This window comes from Sphaeramia orbicularis, chromosome 11 (assembly GCF_902148855.1).
Source record: "Sphaeramia orbicularis chromosome 11, fSphaOr1.1, whole genome shotgun sequence".
NCBI lineage: Eukaryota > Metazoa > Chordata > Actinopteri > Kurtiformes > Apogonidae > Sphaeramia > Sphaeramia orbicularis.
The window spans coordinates 19,879,822-19,901,230 of NC_043967.1; the positions used below are offsets into that span (position 1 = coordinate 19,879,822).

At 36.2% G+C, this 21,409-nt stretch overlaps 1 protein-coding gene across 1 annotated transcript in view; it reads right to left on the bottom strand.

The window, feature by feature from the left end:
* Nucleotides 1-902: 902 nt before the first annotated feature.
* LOC115428563 (retinoic acid receptor beta) overlaps nt 903-21,409 on the bottom strand; it is a 133,825-nt gene continuing 113,318 nt past the window's right edge. Inside the window, exons 6-8 of the mRNA XM_030147676.1 lie at nt 9,475-9,679; nt 5,793-5,951; nt 903-3,015 (exon numbers count right to left, since the gene is read on the bottom strand). Coding sequence (XP_030003536.1) covers nt 2,708-3,015; nt 5,793-5,951; nt 9,475-9,679 — 672 coding nt within the window. The 3' untranslated portion in view covers nt 903-2,707. The remainder of the gene's footprint in view (nt 3,016-5,792; nt 5,952-9,474; nt 9,680-21,409) is intronic.

Sequence of the window (21,409 nt, forward strand, 5' to 3'; positions counted from 1 at the left end):
TGCAACTACAAAAATGATGGCCAACACTACGAAACTAAAATCTAAGTGGTGACCTTCATAATCTTGCAATGCGTGGTAACTTTTTGGTGTTTTTGAGTTGTCGTGTGACTTCACTCGACTTGACTCTACTCATTCACTTCATTTTCCTCTGCAGATTTAGTACCCGACTTGTGGAACATGACATGATAGGACACACATGGGAACAGAGGATATATATCGACGAACGCTGTTGTTGATCCTGTGCATCTGATATGTAGTCATCTGTCACGGTGAGGAAACTAATTTTGTTTCAGAAGAGGCTGAAGGCAGCGAAAAGATGAAAAACATAAAAAAAGTGGGCAGCTTAATTTAGTCCTGTCTCACACAACAATGATGCAGGGACACTCTGTTTTAATGGCTGTCAAGAGATACCAACTACTATTAACAACTTTTGAAAACCAAAAAAAGGGGATTCAAGTGGTACTTGAGGAGGAAAAGCACTATTAAGGGTTACTCTGTGCCTCTGCTAGACTATGTTTATTCCCTATTTCCCACTTGATGCAGTTCAGCGTAACCCCCACAGACCAAAACACTCAACTGATCTGAAATGTTTAATAACTTCTGAACCACTAAACCTATCAATAGGTTGAAATAATTCAGGTAAAATGCAGTTGTTTTGTCTTTTCATGGTCATCACATATGACCCATTTGGACGTTCAGAGGCTCCGTAGTGAACGTGGAAACACCATCATCTTCTACAACTGTGATTCACCAGCTAAAAACATGTAGTCTGATAAATGACAGTGGATGGAGATGCTTTTTTTATGTTCAGTTAATGATATCTCAGCTGAAAAAGTCACTATTTCTTCAGTTTTCTCTGTTTCTGATATAATAACCCTCAACTTTAATCTGAGCTTTTATGAAAATCTACATGATCAGGGAATAAATATAGGAAAATATCTGATTTTCACTGAAAAAAATGCAAAATACAGAGGATAATATTATTATAACTGGTTGTAAATCACTTAAGAAAGACGAAGAAGGTTAAATTGAGGGGAAAAGATAATTTGGGAACTGCCACAAAAGTAGCACTGGGTCTTTATGGGTTAAGTTGGTGACCCTTAAAGCAGACCAGAAGCCAACAGTGATAGCTAGTCAGTCTACTACGAATCTACTTTGAAATGAAGTTCATTGGTTTTGTGCTAATTTTTGTTTATCGTCTTGTAGAATCTCTAGGGATGTATGATTTTCATTTAGGTGTCCATGAATCTCCATGACTGCAAATGATATGTTTCTCACTGAATCAGTGAACAAAAGATGTAGCTCATTTTAAAGCTGATAACCCAGTGGCCCTGTTCCATTCACATCCATTCAGCCCATGGAGGTTGTTTCAGTTACCCAACATGCACCATTCCCATGCATCTAAATAGGTTGCTGCCACTCCCTAAAGATACTAATTACACCAGTGTGTTTTCTACCTCAGCATGTCAGAATGTGTGGCAAGAAACAGGTCTGTTGAGGTGTGAGCCGATCTGGAAAAGTGATTTTAGGTAAACAAGACTAGCTTGTCAAAGTTGTGAAACCTCTCAACTGACCAGACGGAGATAATAAAGTGCGACATGGTCAAAGTTCAATCACGGTCGGGTTGAAGAGGAAGATGGATACGTTGGCAGAGGGCGTCCCATGTGATCACAGCCTGATGCAGAAAAATCTCTGGCATCTATCTCCGACGTAATTTCCCCAATGTGTTTTGACAGTACAGTAAACTGATTTACTGAGGACACACAGACACCAAATGAGTTGATTTCATAGACCGGCTTCTTCGAAATCTAATCTTGTCTCGTCTCAGGTCTCAGCGGTTCAAGTCGAGACTGAAAAGTGAAAACAGACTCGGGTCAGTCTGATGAGTGTGTATCAAAGGCTTCTGTTGTTTTGCTTCCCTCCGTTGAGGAAACAGTTTGACAGACTCGGCTGTCAATGTGGAGGGAAGCTTTGCATTCTGGTGGTGTGAATGTACACTCATTCATGTAGAGACATGAACAAATAAGTGTTATAAAAGACAAAACAGTTTTAAATATAGGAACAAATATAAAATATTAGACTTCCATAATGTCTATATGCAATAACATTCTAGATAACTTTATGAAGGACTTACAATTAGTCCTGCTTTAAACCTTGATGTATCGCCTCAAAGATAATATTTAAGACAATGAAAAAAGCACCACAAATTCATCATAGAAACAGAGATCTAACCATACAATGGTATGTACAATGTACGTATGCCAACAATACGAGGAATGAAAAGAGATGAGGACAGAAAGAGAGAGAGAGGAGTAAAACCACTTATCAAACTCCCGTCATGCAGGTAAGAATTTACACAGGAGACCTGAGGAGTATCATCTCTGCGTCCAGGCGGTTCACGAGGGCCACGCCCCTTCCTGTCACAGTTCCTGTCCCAGAGACACCACGCCAAATAAGAGCTCAATTAAAATTATACACAAAGCACTGATCCTTTGAGGCCTCCGTGTCGACGATTTCTTTTTAAGAGAAGGGGAATAGGAGAGAAAAATAGGACAAGGATATAAAGATAACGCAATACCAAGCGAAGGAGTCAGGGGGAAGGGGTAGGGGGGCGTTATAGGGGGTCGGCGCCTTTTCTGGCTGTTCTTTTTTTTTTTTTTGTGCAAAGGAAAAGTCAGAGAGTCTAAGAGGCACCTGCAAGCGCCTCCTAGGGCTCGTCGCTAGGCGGGGTGGCCATGGCCCCCTCGGTGTCCAAGGACTCTGGCGACTCCAGAGACGTGGCGTCCTCATGGGGGCTGCCCTTGCTGCTGGGGCTGGCCCCCGCCTCAGCCGAAGTGCTGCTGCTGCTGCTGCTGCTGCTGCTGCTGCTGCTGCCGCTGTTACTCTTGCTGCTGCTGCTGTTGCTGCTGCTGTTGCCACTCCCGTCTTGGCCCTCCGAATTCTCCAGCATCTCCTGAATGAGCGGCGGCATGGATCCAGGGATCTCCATCTTCAGAGAAATAACTCGCTCTGCGCCTGTGAGACGACATTGAAAGGACAAATTTAAAAAAGGGAGTTAAACAATAGACTTTTTTTTCTTTTTAACAAAAAAACAAAAAGCTCCTCAAAAATTCCATTTCTTATTACAGTTCCTCTTTTTTAATAAAAATATACTGTATATTCTGGCAGATGTTTGTGTAAGTTCTCATTTGCCCAGGTCATCGTTCTTCTTGGTTAGTTACTTGTTTAGCTCTTTTGAAAACATTTTGTCTCTAATCCAAGAGACTTCTTCAGTTCTAATAGCTGGTGGGGAAATTTAGACTTATAAACCTGTGTGTGTGTGTGTGTGTGTGTGTGTGTGGGGGGGGTGTCTTTGTAGGTATTATTCCATATACTAAAGAACTTAAGTGTTCCAAAACATTGATCATTACTTATTATTTTAATTTAAAAAGTCTTCTATGTTGCATCTCTGCTCCTTTACTTTAATTTAAATTGCCAGATTATTTAGTGTATTGTAGTTGAATGTATTTTTTTGTTCTTGCCATCCATATCCCCATAATTTTTGTACTTTATTATATTTATGTTCATTTGTATTACTATGTTATTGTCCTCAGTGAGTTTGTATTTTTTTCACAAGTTCAATTTAAAAAAAAAAAAAAAAGAACTTTAGTGTTAAGGGCGTACAGAGGGTATGGCCTAGACAGAAATTCTGCACCGATGTTAGAAGCAACAATGAAAGTAAAAGTAATGAGAGTAAAAGAGACATCTGACTTTAGTAAATTCTGATTAATAAGACCAGGTGTGTTGAAGTACACAAAATAAAGTAAAACAAATATGTATAATTCTTAGATAGAGGATAGATCATATTATTACATGGGTGAATGGATTGTTTTTTCCCACTTTAGCCTCACTGTATTCTTACTCTAATGCTGTATAAATGTACAGGTATGCTGTGACTGCCTTAGTTTTTGATTACACAAGCATAGTTATTGTCTTCTTATATCATAATAGCCTTTTTTTTTTTTTTAGCTTTGTCTTATTTGTAATTCAGATAAGATAAATCTTTATTGTCATTGCACATCATGTACACGGTGAAATGAAATTCGAGTTCATGTTAGGATAGAAGATGTATTGAGATCTTTACTTAACCTGTTCAGACTGGGGATACCAACCCATGATTTTCAAGTGGTTTGCTGCATTTTCACTGGTAAACAGTACATTTGATAATGATTCTGACACTTCTACTTCAATCTCACAGATGTTACCTTTGTTTTGAACACAAATGTATTGTGAAAAAGCGTTTTTGTTTGTGAAATACACTCCATTCATTTTGGGAATGTCATTTTCAGTTGGTAGGTTGAGAAATGGGCTTAGGGCTGAACAGGTTAAAACTGCAGTGTTTGAGTTTTTCAGCATCAAAGAGAAAAAAAGCCACTATTTCTTTTTAGTGTATTGTAATTCAAATGGTCTGAGAGGATTTCTGCATCTACTCTTTGTCTGTGTTTTCAGGCTGAAGAAAATCCACCTCATGGCACAAGGATTTTGTCTAATCACAGCTGTTTTCTGAACGGTAGTGTGGTTTTATACATGACTGACAGCTGTAATTACCAATCACTGATCAGATTCAGTCAGACGTGACCCTACTACTCTACAAGGAAACTTGGAAAAGTGTCTTCACTTCCAAATGAAGTCACCTTTCTCTTTTGATTGGCTTTCTGATTTGGATGGAGAGTGCTGCAGAGGTAATATTTATATTTTCAAATTCTGATGTTTTTTTTCTCCCTGATTTTGGCTCCATTAAGTAAAAATAAAAACACAATACTGTGAAAACACTCCACTGCAAAAAAAAGTTCTGCCTTCAAAACTCACTAATGTCATTATGAGCAAAATATACTTAAAGTATGAATAGTAAAATGGTCCCAGTATTCAATATTTTACCATTATGATTCATTCATTAATTCATTTACTGCTATGGTTAAATTTTACTGCTGTAGATCCATGAAAGAACACTTCATTCTTTAGTTTATCATAACTATCAATGTGGACATGAATGAAATGAATGAAAGGGACAATAATTAATACTTATTCTCTAGATATATAAGCATGATTTTGAATTAAATTTCATTGGTCGAAGCAAAATGGCTCAATTTTTTTCTTGGGTAAAAGCACTTCATCAGAAATATTCTCTTTTATCAATATGCTGTAAGTATTTCCCTGCCTATTTATCTGAAAACAACCTTAAACGGGTAGTACTTTGCTAGTATTCAAGGTTTAATGTCGTAAATTTATGACAGAGAACTAGAGCGGTTCTGTTGTTCTGTACTTTAAATACAATTCCTGTTCACTTTAAAAGCAAGGAGTGGTTATTTTGTTTCGGAGGATTAGCTCTTCAAACAAAATCGTTGTTGTCCTGCAGATTTATTGAGAGCCTTTTGTGCTAAATAAAAAATAAGTAATAAATAAATAGTTGCTTCCTTGGTCTAAATTAAATAAAAAAAGCGAGAGATAAAAACATCATATGAGAGCAAAAGCATCAGTGAGTATTTATGCTGCAGCCAAATAAACCAAAAGGCACGAATAAAGGATGGGGTTTAAGAAGAGATATAACAGAGTTAAAGAATAAGGAAGTCAACAGTAACTTTTTTAGGCGGGTCATTTCAAAGTCAAAGGGCCCAGGTCGATAGAAGTGCAGCAGGATCTTAAAGTACATTCAGCTCATAGGGGGTTTAAGGCTCAACAGCCAGTCAGGAACGTGCATTTAAAGTTTAAAGTCAGTTCTCTGGGGAGTCGGTACATGGAAGGTAGAATTCTACCTTTAGCGCTGATGCTGCGCAGGTCTGTGATCTTCATCAGGGTTTTGGGGAACATGTGAGGCTTGCTTGGCCGACGTTTTCTCACATAGATCTTCAGAGCCTCCAGGAGCGGCTCTTGAAGCTGGTCCACTTTAGAGGGTTCTTCCAGGTCCTGACGGTCTGAAATACAAAACACACACACACACACACACACACACACACACACACACACAAGCACAGAAAGTCAGAGCTGAGGCTCCACTGTGACAAATCCATGCCTTAGCGTTATCTGATTGAGACCAATCCAAAGGATAATACATATATCACAGCATGAAGCCTGGTTTGATTATGAAGGAAGAGTTTATCTCATTGTGTCAACTCATTTGCTGCAGAGGAGAGATTGCAGAGATTGCCAAAACTGAGTCATTTGGGTACGAAACCGTATCAAAAACTTCTAAAGAGTTCTTTTCCGTGCACAAGCCTTATTAGAGTGAGTCAGCGCTCAATGCACCACATCCTCTGTTCTTTAAACAGACACTGCAGCTCAAATCCCCCACGATCACAGCACGTGCACTTCATCATGTTTAGAGATTTTTATCAAATCAACCTTTTGAGGCTTTCATTTTCCACTGACATAAAATACACACAGTGGAGGAGACCAAACACTGATTTCACTCTTTTTCAACATGTACACTGTAGCAGAAAACACACTGCATGTCTTTTAAGCCCATGTTATTATGGATTTGTGATCAGTATTAGTCTGAGCCCAGTTTATCCAGTGACAGGTCAATAGACATCTTTACAAGAAAAAGTTTGATTTTTTTTTAATTTGTCAGATTTTTGTGCAAATACATAACAGATTGCAGATTAAGTGAATGCCATGAAAAATATCAAAGAATATGATTAATATCCTGAGCATATATTTAGCTGATTTGTTGCAGATACCCTAAGTTTAAGTAAATGTATTATTTCATGCTCTTTTTATAGCCCACAATATTTCAAGTACAAAATGTGTATGGTCTGATTGTCAACATGCCACTTCTAACTCTGTAAAGACTATATTCTGGTGAGGGTCTCCACTGAACACACTCAGAAACCTCCTCCTTCAGACCATAAGGTGGCAGTGTGTGCACTAGAATGTGCAGCTCAGCGGCTGGACCTGCAGTAAAGGTGTGTGATTACAGATGCAATCAGAGGTGTCTTGTACTTTCCATGGATTATGCAAGAGCTTGTAATATTCGCCAAGGCCCCGGGGATTCTGTATATAAATATATATTGTAGAATAAAAACCCAATAGCTTTGGAATTTCACCAGTGAAAATAAGGAGGAGAAAGGAGAGTGATAATGAAAGCTGAAGCCAAAGTGGAAGTTTTGGTGGACGTACAGTAAAACTTTAGCTGAGGGTGTGTGAGAGTCAGACTTGTGTTAATGTGTGTGTACCCTGATGTGAGTCATGCCTCAGGTATCTTGGTGGAAAACAACCAGAGCAGGCTCATTTCCTCTGGGAGGGAAGTTCAAACATTCCCCTCGGCTTGCTGATGCTGCTGTGACATACCTGTACATCATTCCTTTCCCTTCTCCTTCCTTGTTTGGCAGTCAGAATAATGCTGCCTCACTGATAAGCAACCTGTGGTTGACCTGGTTTCAGACTCCCGTTGAGGCCGGCTTACTTTCATCCCAAACTGGGCTGCAGCTCCACTCAATATTTAACTGGAGGAATCAATACGGGCTGACTATGTTGAATGGAGAGCACTCGAGCACGGTTTGAATGTGGATTGGAATAGTTTATTTATTCCACCTGATGTGTGGCTGTTCTGTGACTACATAATCACCTGTGTTTACATCTCTACATCTGAGTTTATTCTAATAAATATAGGATGTAATCAAGCTGCAAAAATCCTTCATTTGATATACCCATCTAACAGAGGGTAGAGTAATACAACCTTTTACATCCTGATACTGATCCTTCTTGGGATGAAGCTGCTGATACCTGAATCTTTACATGAACTAGTTGAGACCCCTCTGAGGGGTAGTAAACAAAGGCCCCTAGATGATTGCTAAATATTAAAAAGGGGAAAGAACATAACGATGTCTGGTTATGTATTTACTGCAGACATTATTTAAAACTTTAAGCAAAATCACATATTTTGTCGTAGTAAAGGAACCCTTATACAGCATACAGCCAGTAACGTTTCATAGTAATACAAGAAAAATAATGGTAGGTGTATATTTTTTCACAAGGTTTCCAAAGTTAACAGTTATTTGCTTTGGGAATTTTAAAAAGGAGCCTATTAACCACAACTATAGAACAGCGAGTTGTCATACACACCTGCTTATCATAGTCCAACATCACAGACATCTCTATTTGAAATGAGATCTTATTAGCCAAGCAATAACTAAAAGATAAACCACCAGATCAGTTAATAAAAAGAATGAGATTGGAATAAATCCTGGAAAAAGGCTTCTGATGTAAAGATGTCTGTGTAGGTTCTCATTTGCCCAGGTCATCATTCTTCTTGTAGTTCTTCTTGGTTCAACTGGACTGGTTTAGCTCTTTTTGAATAAGTTTCATCTCTCATTAAAGAGACTTCTGATGTAAATTTTTTGAGTCTATGGGAGTCAGAGCTTTTGGAGCCAATTCAAGTGGCTGTCAGTGGTATTATACCTATACGATACTTCCATACTGGCTTCATTTTGGAACTGAGGTCCTTGCCCATCATTCGTAGCTGACTAATTATGTTGTAACAGTTAATGTTAAAAATCTTTCCTGAACTGAGCAATTCCTGTTGCTTATGAAATATGTTTTTTTTTTAACCTGTAACCAAAGAACCTATTAGGTATTGGATAGTTTTATGAATATATTGTGAGACATCAGTCATCACAGTAATATTTTTTTTGATGTTGATGCTAATTGCTAATGCTAACAGTAGGTACTGTTTGTGTGTGTATTAGAATGGGTGAAATGCAGAGACTCCCTATGGGGATAATAAAGCAAGTTATCTTTTAACATTTATCACACAAAACCAGCAACTGTGGTACAACATATACAATATGTTAGCTTATGTTAGCTTGCCACCTGGTGTCTTTTTATGAAATAGCATTGAAAAAATAGCTCATATTGCTACCAACCAGCCCAGTTACAGTAAAAGGCCCCATCTAAAGCTCATTTTCAGGTAGCTGGCTAATAACTTAATCACCTTCTGCACATTTAGCAGCTCTAACACACACCTAAGAATATCAGGGTGATCAGTTTTTCCTGCTAATTGGTGCTATTCTTATTCTTAATAGTCCCTGTAGTTAAATACTACCTGTATTGGCTTTTAAGCTACAGTAAATGGGGGAGGTGTTTTTTTTTGTTAGCCCTGACACCAGCCTGTTAACCAAGTGCCTTAGAGGATAAAGGAGCATCTCTGACACTGACTCTTTCTAATGTTTTAATATATTCTAATGTATTCTGTATTTTCAAATCCCTTTTTTCCTCTTTTGTAATGCATCAAGATAGATTTCAGTTGGAATTAAGCATTAACCCTATGCAAAGTTAAACATCACTCTTGTGTGAAGAAGTGATCTTCACTGACACTTGTGTCTTTCATTTTTTCTGAGTCACATTCACATCTTGTCCTTCTTCCCAACTGTCCCGTCCCCCTCCCCCTTCCCCTCCTCCCTTCACTAAATGCCCAACGCTCTGCCCTGGCTCGCCCACCTCCCGAGATGAGACAGATGGCGCTGAGGAGGCCTGTCTCCGTGTCGTCCATCTCAATGGGCAGCAGCTGGTTGGCAAAGGTGAACACCAAGTCAGTGAGCGGGCCGAAGCCAGCGTTGTGCATCTGCGTCCGGTTGAGGGTCAGCCCATCCGAAAAGGTCATGGTATCCTGGTCGGGGGTGTACCGCGTACAGATGCGCAGGATCTGACAGGAAGGCAGAGACACATTCAGTCAGCAGGGATGTAGTGGATGGGAAACTGGAAGTGATGTACTGCTCATAGGGGGTCTCCTTAGATGTAAAGGGAGGTTCATTAGTCGCAGGTATTTACATATCAAGAATAATCTCTCTGTGCAACCCCACACTTCATCTTATTTACTGTACTGACTTTGAACAGAGACACTATGTTCACCTTAATATAGTCTAAATACATCTGTTAGGACATCGAAAGATTGGATTTACTACTGATTTGAGATGCTGATGTTATAATGTTATGTTTAATACACTGTTGTCAATAAAGTCCTCTCCTGAACTAATTGTGACAATGTGATCTATTCCTGACAGATTAACCTCCTAAAACCGAGCTCTGGGTTTTCTGTCCACATTTATGGACAAGAGTTTTAAAACTTTATACAAAAAAAAAAGAAAAGAAAACTGTCCACCACAAAGGACATTCCATAAAAATTTTAAAAACTGCATCTGAAAAAACTGTTGCATCATGATGTTTCCAATATAGGCACTTAATTAATGAAAAACAAAAAAAGCTTGTACTTTGCTGACATTTCCTGGGTCTCAGGAGGCTAAGTGCAACTGGGACTCAGTATGTAATCACTGAACCTGGTCAAAGGTGATTACTGATGTGTATATCCAAGAATAAAAAAAGAAATGTGTCTGAAAACAAAAATATTCCAACTTAATAGGCAAGTTCATGAAGTTAACCACTCATGACCATTAATCAACAGTGGTTTCGTAAATCACATTTTAACTCTTTAAGACCCACAACTATTTTTGTTGCAACTTTCAAATGATTTTTTTTTTGTTTTATCTATGTGATTTATCATCATTATTTATAATATTATCCTCTGCATTTTGCATTTTTACGTGAAAATCTAGTATTTTCCTATACTTAATTTAATCATCATGTAAATGTTCATAAAAGCTGAAGAGTAATTTCAAAGGTTATTCGATCAAATAAAAAAAATGAGGAAATGTTTTTCAACAAAATATATCATTTACTGAACTTAAAAACAAGAATCTACAACCACTATCATTCATCCAACTCCATGGGTTTTACTGATGAATCAATGTTGTAGAAGATGACGGTGTTTCCACGTTCACTACGGAGTGTCTGCACGTCCACATGGATCATATCTGATGACCATGAAAAGATGACATACTATATATTACTTGAATTATATTGACAGGATGAGTGGTTGGCAGGTTATTAAACATTTTAGATCAGCAGATGCTTTTGGGTCTTTCTGCGTTAAGTCAGACATTCTTCTATCTAACCGTTTTCAGATTCTATAAATAAAGGCTTTCCTAATGATATCAGAGGAATCATAACTAATACTATAACTAGGGCTGCATGATATTGGCAAAACTTGTGATACACAATATGTGTGTATAGCATTGCGATAACACTAATACTGCGATATTTCTCATTCACCTAAAGAAATATCGATTTCATCTACTGAGAAAACTGTTCCTTAACAATGTTAAAATGAGCCAATTGTTTGTATGCTGACTCAAATATTTATAATTTAAGACAAAATTCTGTACTGTTACAATCAATAACACAATTCTGTCCAAGAACCTGGTGATGCTGCTACCACAGACCGTCAGACACAGACATAGCCAAATATTTTATCATTTTATTCACATATAACAATGTGTAAATGACATGGATGTATTTCATAATAAGAAAAGTCCCAGAGTAAGAACTTTAACAAAACACTATTCCATTGCTTGCCTGGTTTGATAAATACTGCATATCTGTATTTTTATTTATTTAATTTATTTTTTTTATTTTTTTTAACAGTTGTTCTATGTCTTTTAATCTATTCTTGTGTTTTACTCTGTTATTTTGATTTTAATTTATTTTTCTGTACAGCACTTTGGTCCACTGTAGTTGTTTTAAAGTGCTTTACAAATAAAGTTGGATTGGATTAGATTGGATTAGACTGGATATAAAAATAAAATCTCTAAATAGAAGTGTTCAGGCCTTGCCAGAAGTTGTGCTCTGAAAATACTCACATCTTTTCAACACTAATAACATGTAAACTTGCATTCAACCAGCAGCAGTAGCATTATTTCATTTTTTTCCCCCAGAAAAACTAGTATGTTAGAGTGATAAAGAAAACCACTCTGGTACCCCATGGTGTGTAAACAGTAAGTTAATGAAAAAAAAAAAAAAAGAAAATTAATTATTACACGTCTTTGCGATATAAATATGGCACACTCCGTTATCGTGGTAATGATATTTTTTCGATATATTGTGCAGCCCTAACTATAACCAAATAAAAACTAAACTCATCAGTTCCTCAACATTTAATCACATATATACTCTCATAAATAACTAAAACTAAACTGAGAGACTGAATAAAAATAAAAGCCCAAGTCAACACCAACATTTGGACATTATTGGAAACTGCAAATCATACAAAGATGAGGTCATGATGCCAGGCTTTTAGCAGAACACCACTGTTGTGTTATAAACCTGAACACACGACTACAAAACGCTCACAACGCCTCTACAACCAGACCCCAACTCTGAGTCAGGTCTAACAAGTTTCATAAAAAGAGCAGCAGAGACAACAAGTACAACCAAAACAATGACCTTCCACACACTCAGAGAGAATAACCTTTAGTTCCCCCTGCTGCACTGCATGTGTGTGTGTGTGTGTGTGTGTGTGTGTGTGTGTGCGTACACCTAATGAATCAACTCGGATTGTGATGCCTACAGTAGCCTTTGAAGCTATTTGAGTGGGCTGGCTCTGACAGTGAGTGGCAGGCGTGTCTGCAACATGAAACAGAATAAAACATGGCTACTGGCGGTGACTCGCACCGGCTGGCCAGGCCCGTACTCACACACACACACGCACACACACACACACACACACACACACACACACACATATATATATATATATATATATATATAGTGTTTGATCTTCCCTCTGACACTCCCTCACCCAGCCCTTGTGCACAATATCAACGCCCTTCACCGTAGAAATGTGCTGGTGAGCGGAGGCTGATGACTGAGCGAGAGCCAGAAAAGTCATCACAGCAGCCTTCAACTTCTCACCCCCGTGTCCCTGCGAGTTCACTCCGCTGCTTTGTCACGTCTGACAACTATGACTCAATAGTCCTATAGTGGATGCAGTCAATAATCAATACAAGCCAATCTATCCATTGATAAGGCCACTGAAGACAAACAGTCCAAACCACTCAGAAAAAAAACAAACAAATAGTGCATGTTCAGCAAATTAGAGCAGAATATTCCTCTTAATCAGCATTTATATATGCAGGTTGTGTCCTAAAATGATAGCTACTTTGCATTTACACCTCACATTCATATGCATCTCATACATTAATCATAGATGTTCAATTTCATCAACAAAATGCAGATCATACTGCCACTGCCTGTGTCCTTTCTTTCTTTTCTTTTAATTTTATACACCTTTTAGCAAATATGGCAAATGTCATTAAATGTTTACAAACCAGGTCATACATGTTTAAACACATTTGACTGATGCTATATGAGTTAGTTATATGTTATAGGTAACAAAGCAGGGCTACTGCTGTAATTAAAATATTATGGTAAATGGATTGAACTTATATAGCACATTTTATACACCTTCATGGTGCCCAAAGCACTTTAATAAATGTTACATCTCCTGCTGTAAATGGTAAAAACAAAAAAAAATCAATAATAATATACATATCAGGAGTTAGAAAGGTTTGTGTTTAATTTTCACCTGTATCTTGATAAAACAAGTGGTGTGAGGCAAAACAAACCCTGCCCCTCGCACGTATTGTAGCCTCAGCTGATGTCATCATGTCTGTGTGTGCTGATGTCAGCATATATATGAATTGCCTCTATAAGTAAATTGAAAGAAATTGATGTTTTTATAAACATTTGAAATGTCACCCATTAGACGTAAATGGGAAAAGAAAAAATATTTTAAATATTCATAAAAAATGTGAACTTTGACCTATTTTTCCCAAAATGTAATCATATCTATTCTGGGTCACCGGCAATCTATAAACACAATTTAGTATGAATTCAACCAATAGTTTTGCTGCTACAGATGTGAAATGTTGTCCATTATAAGTAAATTGGGGGAAAAAAAAGATTTAAAAAATTTATAATGAATTGAAACTTTGACCTATTTTTCCCAAAATGTAATGACATCTATTCTGGGTCACTGGCAATCTATAAACCCAATATGGTATGAATTCAACAAACAGTCTTGCTGCTACAGACATTTGAAATTTTACCCATTATAAGTAAATGGGAAAAAAAAAAGATTTTAAAAATTCATAATAAATTTGGACTTTGACCCACTTTTCACAAAATGTAACTACATCTATTCTGGGTCACTGGCAATCTATAAACCCAATTTGATATGAATTCAACCAATAGTTTTGCTGCTAAAGTTTAAAAAAAACAAAGAAACAAACAAACGGAACCAAAAATACCTTGTCTCCTCTTTGGGTGGCGGGGTAATAATCCTAGTAATACTACGTCAAAATAAACCAATACCAGTCTGCTGAGGGTGTTTTCCAGTCTCCCAGACAGTCACAGTCTGAAAGGGAGCTGAAAATCAACTTGCACAGACATAAATTTTCTATTTTTACCACTTATGTAATCCTGGATGTAGGGGACAGCCAGTAAAAGATAGAAAAAGACATGTTAAAAAGTATATGGTGAAAAGCAGGGCGACAATGCGCTCCTCCCCGACACATTTATGTTTAACTCTGTGTGTAACTTTACTCCAAACAGCCACATTCAGAACATGTAAGAATAGTAGATTACAACCACAGTCAGAGGTGTCACTTAACTGTCTGCCATCTGTTACCATGGTGACGCTATGTTCTATGAAGCAGGGGTCGGAAACTACAGCTGTCTGGTGGATTGTTATACACAACAGCTGTTTACAAAGGCCAGATGTTTTTGGAAGCACAGATTTATTAGAACTACAAGACAGCTCTATCACTGTAATGATTTCCACTCAGTTTAGACCAAACCAACTGCCATGTTTTACTTTAAGGATGAGCTGGATCACACACAAATACATTAGACATTTGGTGTTTCATTAAAGAACAAACATCACTGAACTGTGTGAGCGGGTTTTCTTTTTTTTTTTTTTTAATCTTCTGTAAATGCAGTAAATCTATGTTCTCTGAATTAACAGTATATCAACATTCATACTGAAGAATTAATGGGTCATTGTAACAATTCCTTATAAATGACAAATAATTCCTAACATTCCCATTTTATTTGAATGATCTGAGAGTTTCAGACTACATTTCAGCTTGTCCTGTTTCCTGATAAATTAAGCAGTAGTAAATACTTATTATCATTTAGTAGTAGCAGGACCTCTATTCTACTAACTTACACTGAAATGTCATAAATAACTTTGATTACTGAGAATTTTAAGTGGCTTATTGCAGTTTGTTTAATTATTATAAAATCTACAGCTGCCAGTAACATTGGAATAATATATTTTTACCTCTTCACATGAAATGTTTGTGACAATGTGATTTATTTATTAAAGGACTAACTAAATAAAAACAGCCTATACATGATATACTGTTCTTTGGTTATGCCCTACTTAACATATTATGCAGAAATAATGTGGAAATGCAGGAAAACTAGTATAGATACAGTAGTAAAATTACAAAAAAGAGCTATCACAATAATTAATAAAGTAGGATATTTTGAAGCAACTAATAATTTATTTATTCAACTGCCAGATATCGTATATATATATATATGTATATATATATATATATATATATATATGAAAATATTAGAGATGATTTATAAAGTAAAACTAATATTGTTCCAAATACCATTCAAGAGTTCTTTAAATTAAGAGAGAGTAATTGTAATTTAAGAGGTCTTTATATTTTTAAATGTATGAAAGTGAGGACAAATGTGAAGTCCAGATGTATTTGGGTTGTGGGTGTGAAATTATGGAATGGATTTGATGATGAATTTAAGTTGTTCACTTCTCTGACAAAGTTTAAAAAATGTCTTAAATATTATATCATTCAGGAATATTAAGTGAAGATGGTAAATGTGTTTTTGTTGATATTGATTCTTGTGTTATAATGTGAATCCTTGATGATGTACACATTTAATTTAATATAAGTGGTTTGTCAGGTGAAAATGATAGGCAAAAAATAAGTTTTTGCTTCTAGCCTATTCTTTTTTTTGCTTTTGTGTTATTGTGGTTATGATTACTGTACAAACCAAAAATAAACCATTCATTCATTCATTTAGATAGAGTGTAACTGGGACTCAGTATGTAATCAATGTGTCAAAGGTGACTATTGATGTGTAAAAATAAGAATACTGTCTGAAATAAAATTAATCCAACTTTATGGGCAACAATGAATAACAATGTTAAAAAAAATAGTCTTCCATTTTTTTCTGCTCAAGACTAGACCTACATTAAATGCAGCAAAGTCATTATACAGCTTGTACTTCTCACACTGAGAGGAAAACCCTGCAGCTTTTATCTGAGAAACAAGAAAAGAAAGAATATCCCAAAGAAAAAACAGTACAAAAATGAGCATGTGAACTCAATTTCTAATTAAAAGAATTACAGATTGAACCAGCTCGCACTTGCCTCATAAGTACAGACGGTGCAGTTCAATCCAAAGCTTTGAGGCTTAAGTAAATACTGGGAGTAAAAATAACTAGAAGGACTGTGTAGTAAGTGTCCAGAATTCAGAGTAGTCTGGATTATGGACACAACATACAGGGTTCTGACACGCATACACACCCCACTGACCATTGTTTTCTCTTTTCACATTTTACTTTTTCCTAAAATGATGTTTAAAGAAGGTAGTTACACGATATAAGAGTCAACAGAGTAACTTTAACCTGATAAAAGCATATGAGCCTGGATTATTTAAACCAGGGGTGTCAAATATACAGGAGGAATTTGCAAACTCATTTTAACCCATAAAGACCCAAATCATTTACTGATATAAAAAGTTAAATATCTGTTGATCCACTAATCCTATTAATCCATGTAAATAATCGATGTAAAATACAGTTTGTCATCTTTTCATGGTTATCAGATATGACCCATTTGGACGTTCAGAGGCTCCGTAGTTACCATGGAAACATCGTCACCTTCTACAACATTGATTCACCAGTAAAACCCATGGAGTTGGATGAATGACAGCAGATGGAGACACTTGTTTTTATGTTCAGTTAATGATATATTTTACTTCAGTTTTTTTCTGTTTCTTATTCAGTATCCTTCAACTTTATTTTGAGCTTTAACGAAGATCTACATGATCAGTAAATTAAATATTGGAAAACACCTAATTTTCACTTAAGTATGCAAAATACTGAGCATAATATTAGAATAAATGGTGATAAATCACTTAAGAAAAGTTAAAAATAGAGAACTGTCACAAAAATAGCACTGGGTCTTTATGGGTTAACTCAGGGGCCACATACAATTAAATGTGATCTCAAGTGGGTTAAACCAGTAAAAATATGTTGTTTCCCACAAAGCTGCAATAATTTTGTCTTCATACACATTCCTCTTTTTATTCTTATTTATTTATACACATCAACACTCACCTTTGACCAGGTTCAATGATTACATACTGAGTCCCAGTTACACTTTATCTATCAACAATAAAACACATTGTCACAATCATTTCATGTGAAGAGGTTATAATATTTTATTCCAACTTCATGACCAACACTGTAATTGAATAATAACCTATAAATAATGACATTTCCAAATTTTGTCTTTGGTTTAATGTAAAAAAAAAGTAAAATTACGTTGTGAAAATATTTGCATTTACAAATAACCTGAACCAATATGATCAACATTAAATTGTAAAGTGCAATTTTAACAATATTACACCTGTTACTAAATGTTTTGTACATTTGTAGAGCCACTGTGATTGTAGTAATGATGTAATGAGCATATTGTTGCTGTCGGGTGGAAACCTCATATGTCCAAAATCTTTTTTCTTTTTAGGAAACTGGAAAAACGCTGTCTATTCTAAATAAATGAATGGCGTTAAGAGATGTAGTACCAAGCCATTTTCAACACTTTTCATTGATTAAATATTTCTAAAACCGTTAGGGCAATGTGAAGATTGACCAACAGAATCGTTTCATGACAAAAAAAAGACCAAGAATGGACTTACAAGGTTTCCGCCTGACAGCAACAATAAGTAAATGATAAGCTGAGACATAATATTGTTCTATTTGAAACTGTACATTCATGCTAGTTATATTTTAATGATGTAATTTTACTTTTTTACAGTAAAACAAAGAGAAAATTTGGAGTTAACATTATTTATAGGTTACTATGCTTTTATTTTACTTTTATTTTACTGCTTCAGATCAAACTGGGCTGAGTTGGCCCCTGAACTAAAATGAGTTAAAGTCATTTACTAAGACAGACATCAGAGTCATGAAATAAAACTAAGTCCTCTCCCTCCTCCTCTCTTCTTCCTCTCTGTCTTAGCAATGAGTGATAATCAAATCACTGCACAACAGCATGAGACGGACAGAAGAGGAAGAGACACAGCCATTTGCCTTTTTCCGTCTCATTACTGCAGCTACATTAGTACAGCACATCGCTCCACTTAACAACTCCTAAATAACAAACAAACATGGAGCCGGGCCGACCGTGCAGACGTTTCCGCATCTGTACTCCATAAAGAACACACAGTCTCATTAAGAAACGCAATGCAAGTGACTGCTGAATATTAAAGGAAAAACAAACACAAAATAGATGACCACCCCCCCCCCCCAAAAAAAAAAAAAGATTAGAGGATGAAAAATATGCCTGAGTGTGTGTAATCTCATCTCCGCTACAGACGTGAAGAATTGAATCGACTGGCATGATCGATGAATCTGATCTTCCAGACTCCCATTGGCCAGTGGAGTAAGTCATCCAATAAGGTGTGAGGACTGGTCTAATGGGAGCTGGTCTGAGGTTAGACCCACCGATCTCCAACAGATCTGAGGCTATTGACTGGTCACAGAGCCTACCAATGAATGCATCCTAATACCCTGAGGAGAAACAATCAAACACTAAAACCAAAAGTATTTAAGAGGGAACTGAAGAAACAACTGATGGTGCAAAAAAAAAGGAAAATGTTTATTTAACCCATAAAGGCCCAAACATTTATGGTGACCAAAACCATCTACTGATGTACATGTAAATACTTGTCGATCCACTAATCCTATCAATCCATGTAAATAATTGGTGTAAAATACAGTTTTCATCTTTTCATGGTCACCAGATATGACCCATTTGGACGTTCAGAGGCTCTGTAGTTACCATGGAAACACCGTCATCTTCTACAACACTGATTCACCAGTAAAACCCATGGAGTTGGATCAATGACAGTGGATGGAGACAGTTGGTTTATGTTATTAGTTGCTTTTCCATTGACCCTCAAATTGTGTGAATATAAATTGTGCATAAAAATTTGCCAAACGGAAAAATGACAATTTTGCCAAAATCCTCGTTTTTCTATGACAAGTTTTTGGGCCGGCAAGAGGTGGTTTTTCAGGTGTAGCGAAATTGCAATGGAAAGACCTTTTTCTGCAACTATAGTCACGTGAATAAAAAAAAAAAAAAAAAAAAGCACAAACAGATGTTGACGGATGTTACAACAAGCAAAGAAGAAGAGTTTTGGTGCGGTATGTGTGTATACACCAGGAAACCAAATAATTTTTTAATTACAGGACAGAGGGGTAATATATAATAATAATAATGAATATATCTGTAAATCAACACCATATTTACATTTGTCACCATGTTTATGGAATGACTTCTTGTGTCATCTCGTGAAAATAAATAAAGAAATCATGGCATTTGTGATTTAATGGAAAAAACGACATTACGCACTTCTGTTTTTTTGACATTTAGTAAATATTGGTCAAGTTTTGCACATATGTCCAATGGAAAAGCGACTATTGATATCTTCACTGAAGAAGCCACTTTTTCTTCAGTTTTCTCTGTTTTTGATACAATAACCCTCAACTTTAATCTGAGCTTTTATAAACACCTCCATAATCAATGAATTAAATATAGGTAAATACCTGATTTTCACTTAAAAATGCTAAATACAGAGCACAATAGTAGAATAAATAGCAATAAATCACTTAAGAAAGGTCAGAAATACAGAAAAATTTATATAGGAACTGCTACAAACACCACTGGGTCGTCATGGGTTAATGTTTATGTAACTCCATTATGTCTCTGATGTGAGCAGATTTTAGCTCATTTACAATAGATTCATCATCTTACTGCAAAACCGAAGCATATAATGACTAATGTGCATGAAAAGGTGGGAAAGTGACAGAGACTAGGACATGGAACCAAGCAGTAATGTCATAATACACATTTTTTGGAGCCAGATTAAACATTATGTGAAGACACAGACTTACTCCAACATTAGAAATGTATTCAGTGACATGAAGCTTCAGTTTATGATTCTTTTATGATTATTTATCCCGTCTTTGGAGGGACAGCAGAGGCATCTGGGATACTCATTTGCAGATGCAAATTGGAATGTTACATGTAGGAATATTAAAATCTGTCTTTAGATTTGATAATTAGACATTAAGCCTCTTTTACTGAACTGCATCAAAGAGCCCCGAGTGCAGAGATAATGCAGACTGGTGGAAACGGATCTGAAGGGACATGAATGAATGTATTCTGGTACAAAACTCCCAGAAACTCCAGAAATCTACAGCACTGTGCGGAAGACTTAGACAAACTTTATATTTGTAGTTATTACAGGGTTGAAATGAGGGTACATGTTTATTTCTCATTCTCTTTTCTTCAGATACAACAAGGAAATACAAGAAATATGTGCACAGCCTTAAAAGACACATGAAAAACTGAATTAAATGGGCTCTAAAACTAAAAGTGATTATTTAATGGAACCTCTGACCCATGACAAGAAGCAGCACAAACAGTTCAAAACATCTGACATGTGTAGAATGAAAGCTGGTATAAAACAATGAATGAAAATGAATGAAATATGTCTGGACCAAAGGGTTAAAGACATGATAAGTGCATATCGAGGTCACACTAAATATCACCACTTTGGTTCACAGAAGCTGTTTTTTTCCTTCAAACTTTTGTTTTTCCTGCTGTACATACTTCACATATGTCAGATTGTATCTTAACCCTTTCATTGTCTGACGTCCATATTTATGAACACATAGTTTAAGCTCACTTCAAGGGCAATAGTCTCCAAACCACATGGGGGCAGTCTCTGTAGACCCTAAGCAATACAATGAAGAAAAGATCATCTCAGTTACAGAATTTGGACTGATCTGTGATCTCATAAAGTGAACCCCCTAAGACCCAACTATGGGTTTTTCGTGTTTGTGGACAAGAGTTTCACAGCTTCATACAAAAAAAAAGTCCACTGCAAAGGACATTCCATAAAAATTTTTTAAATGCATCTGAAAAAAAGATTTCATCATGATGTTTCCAAAATAGGCAATTATTTAATTAAAAAAGCCAAAACTTGTACTTTCCTGGGTCTCAAGAGGTTAAATATCTTCTAAATAAAACCATATTTAAAAAAAAAAATTCAAAATGCACTTCAACTTTAGCCTAATTTTGAGTAATAAAATCAATCTAAAAAAAGATCTACATCCTTTTTTTTTCATAATTTATGCATGAAATGTTTAA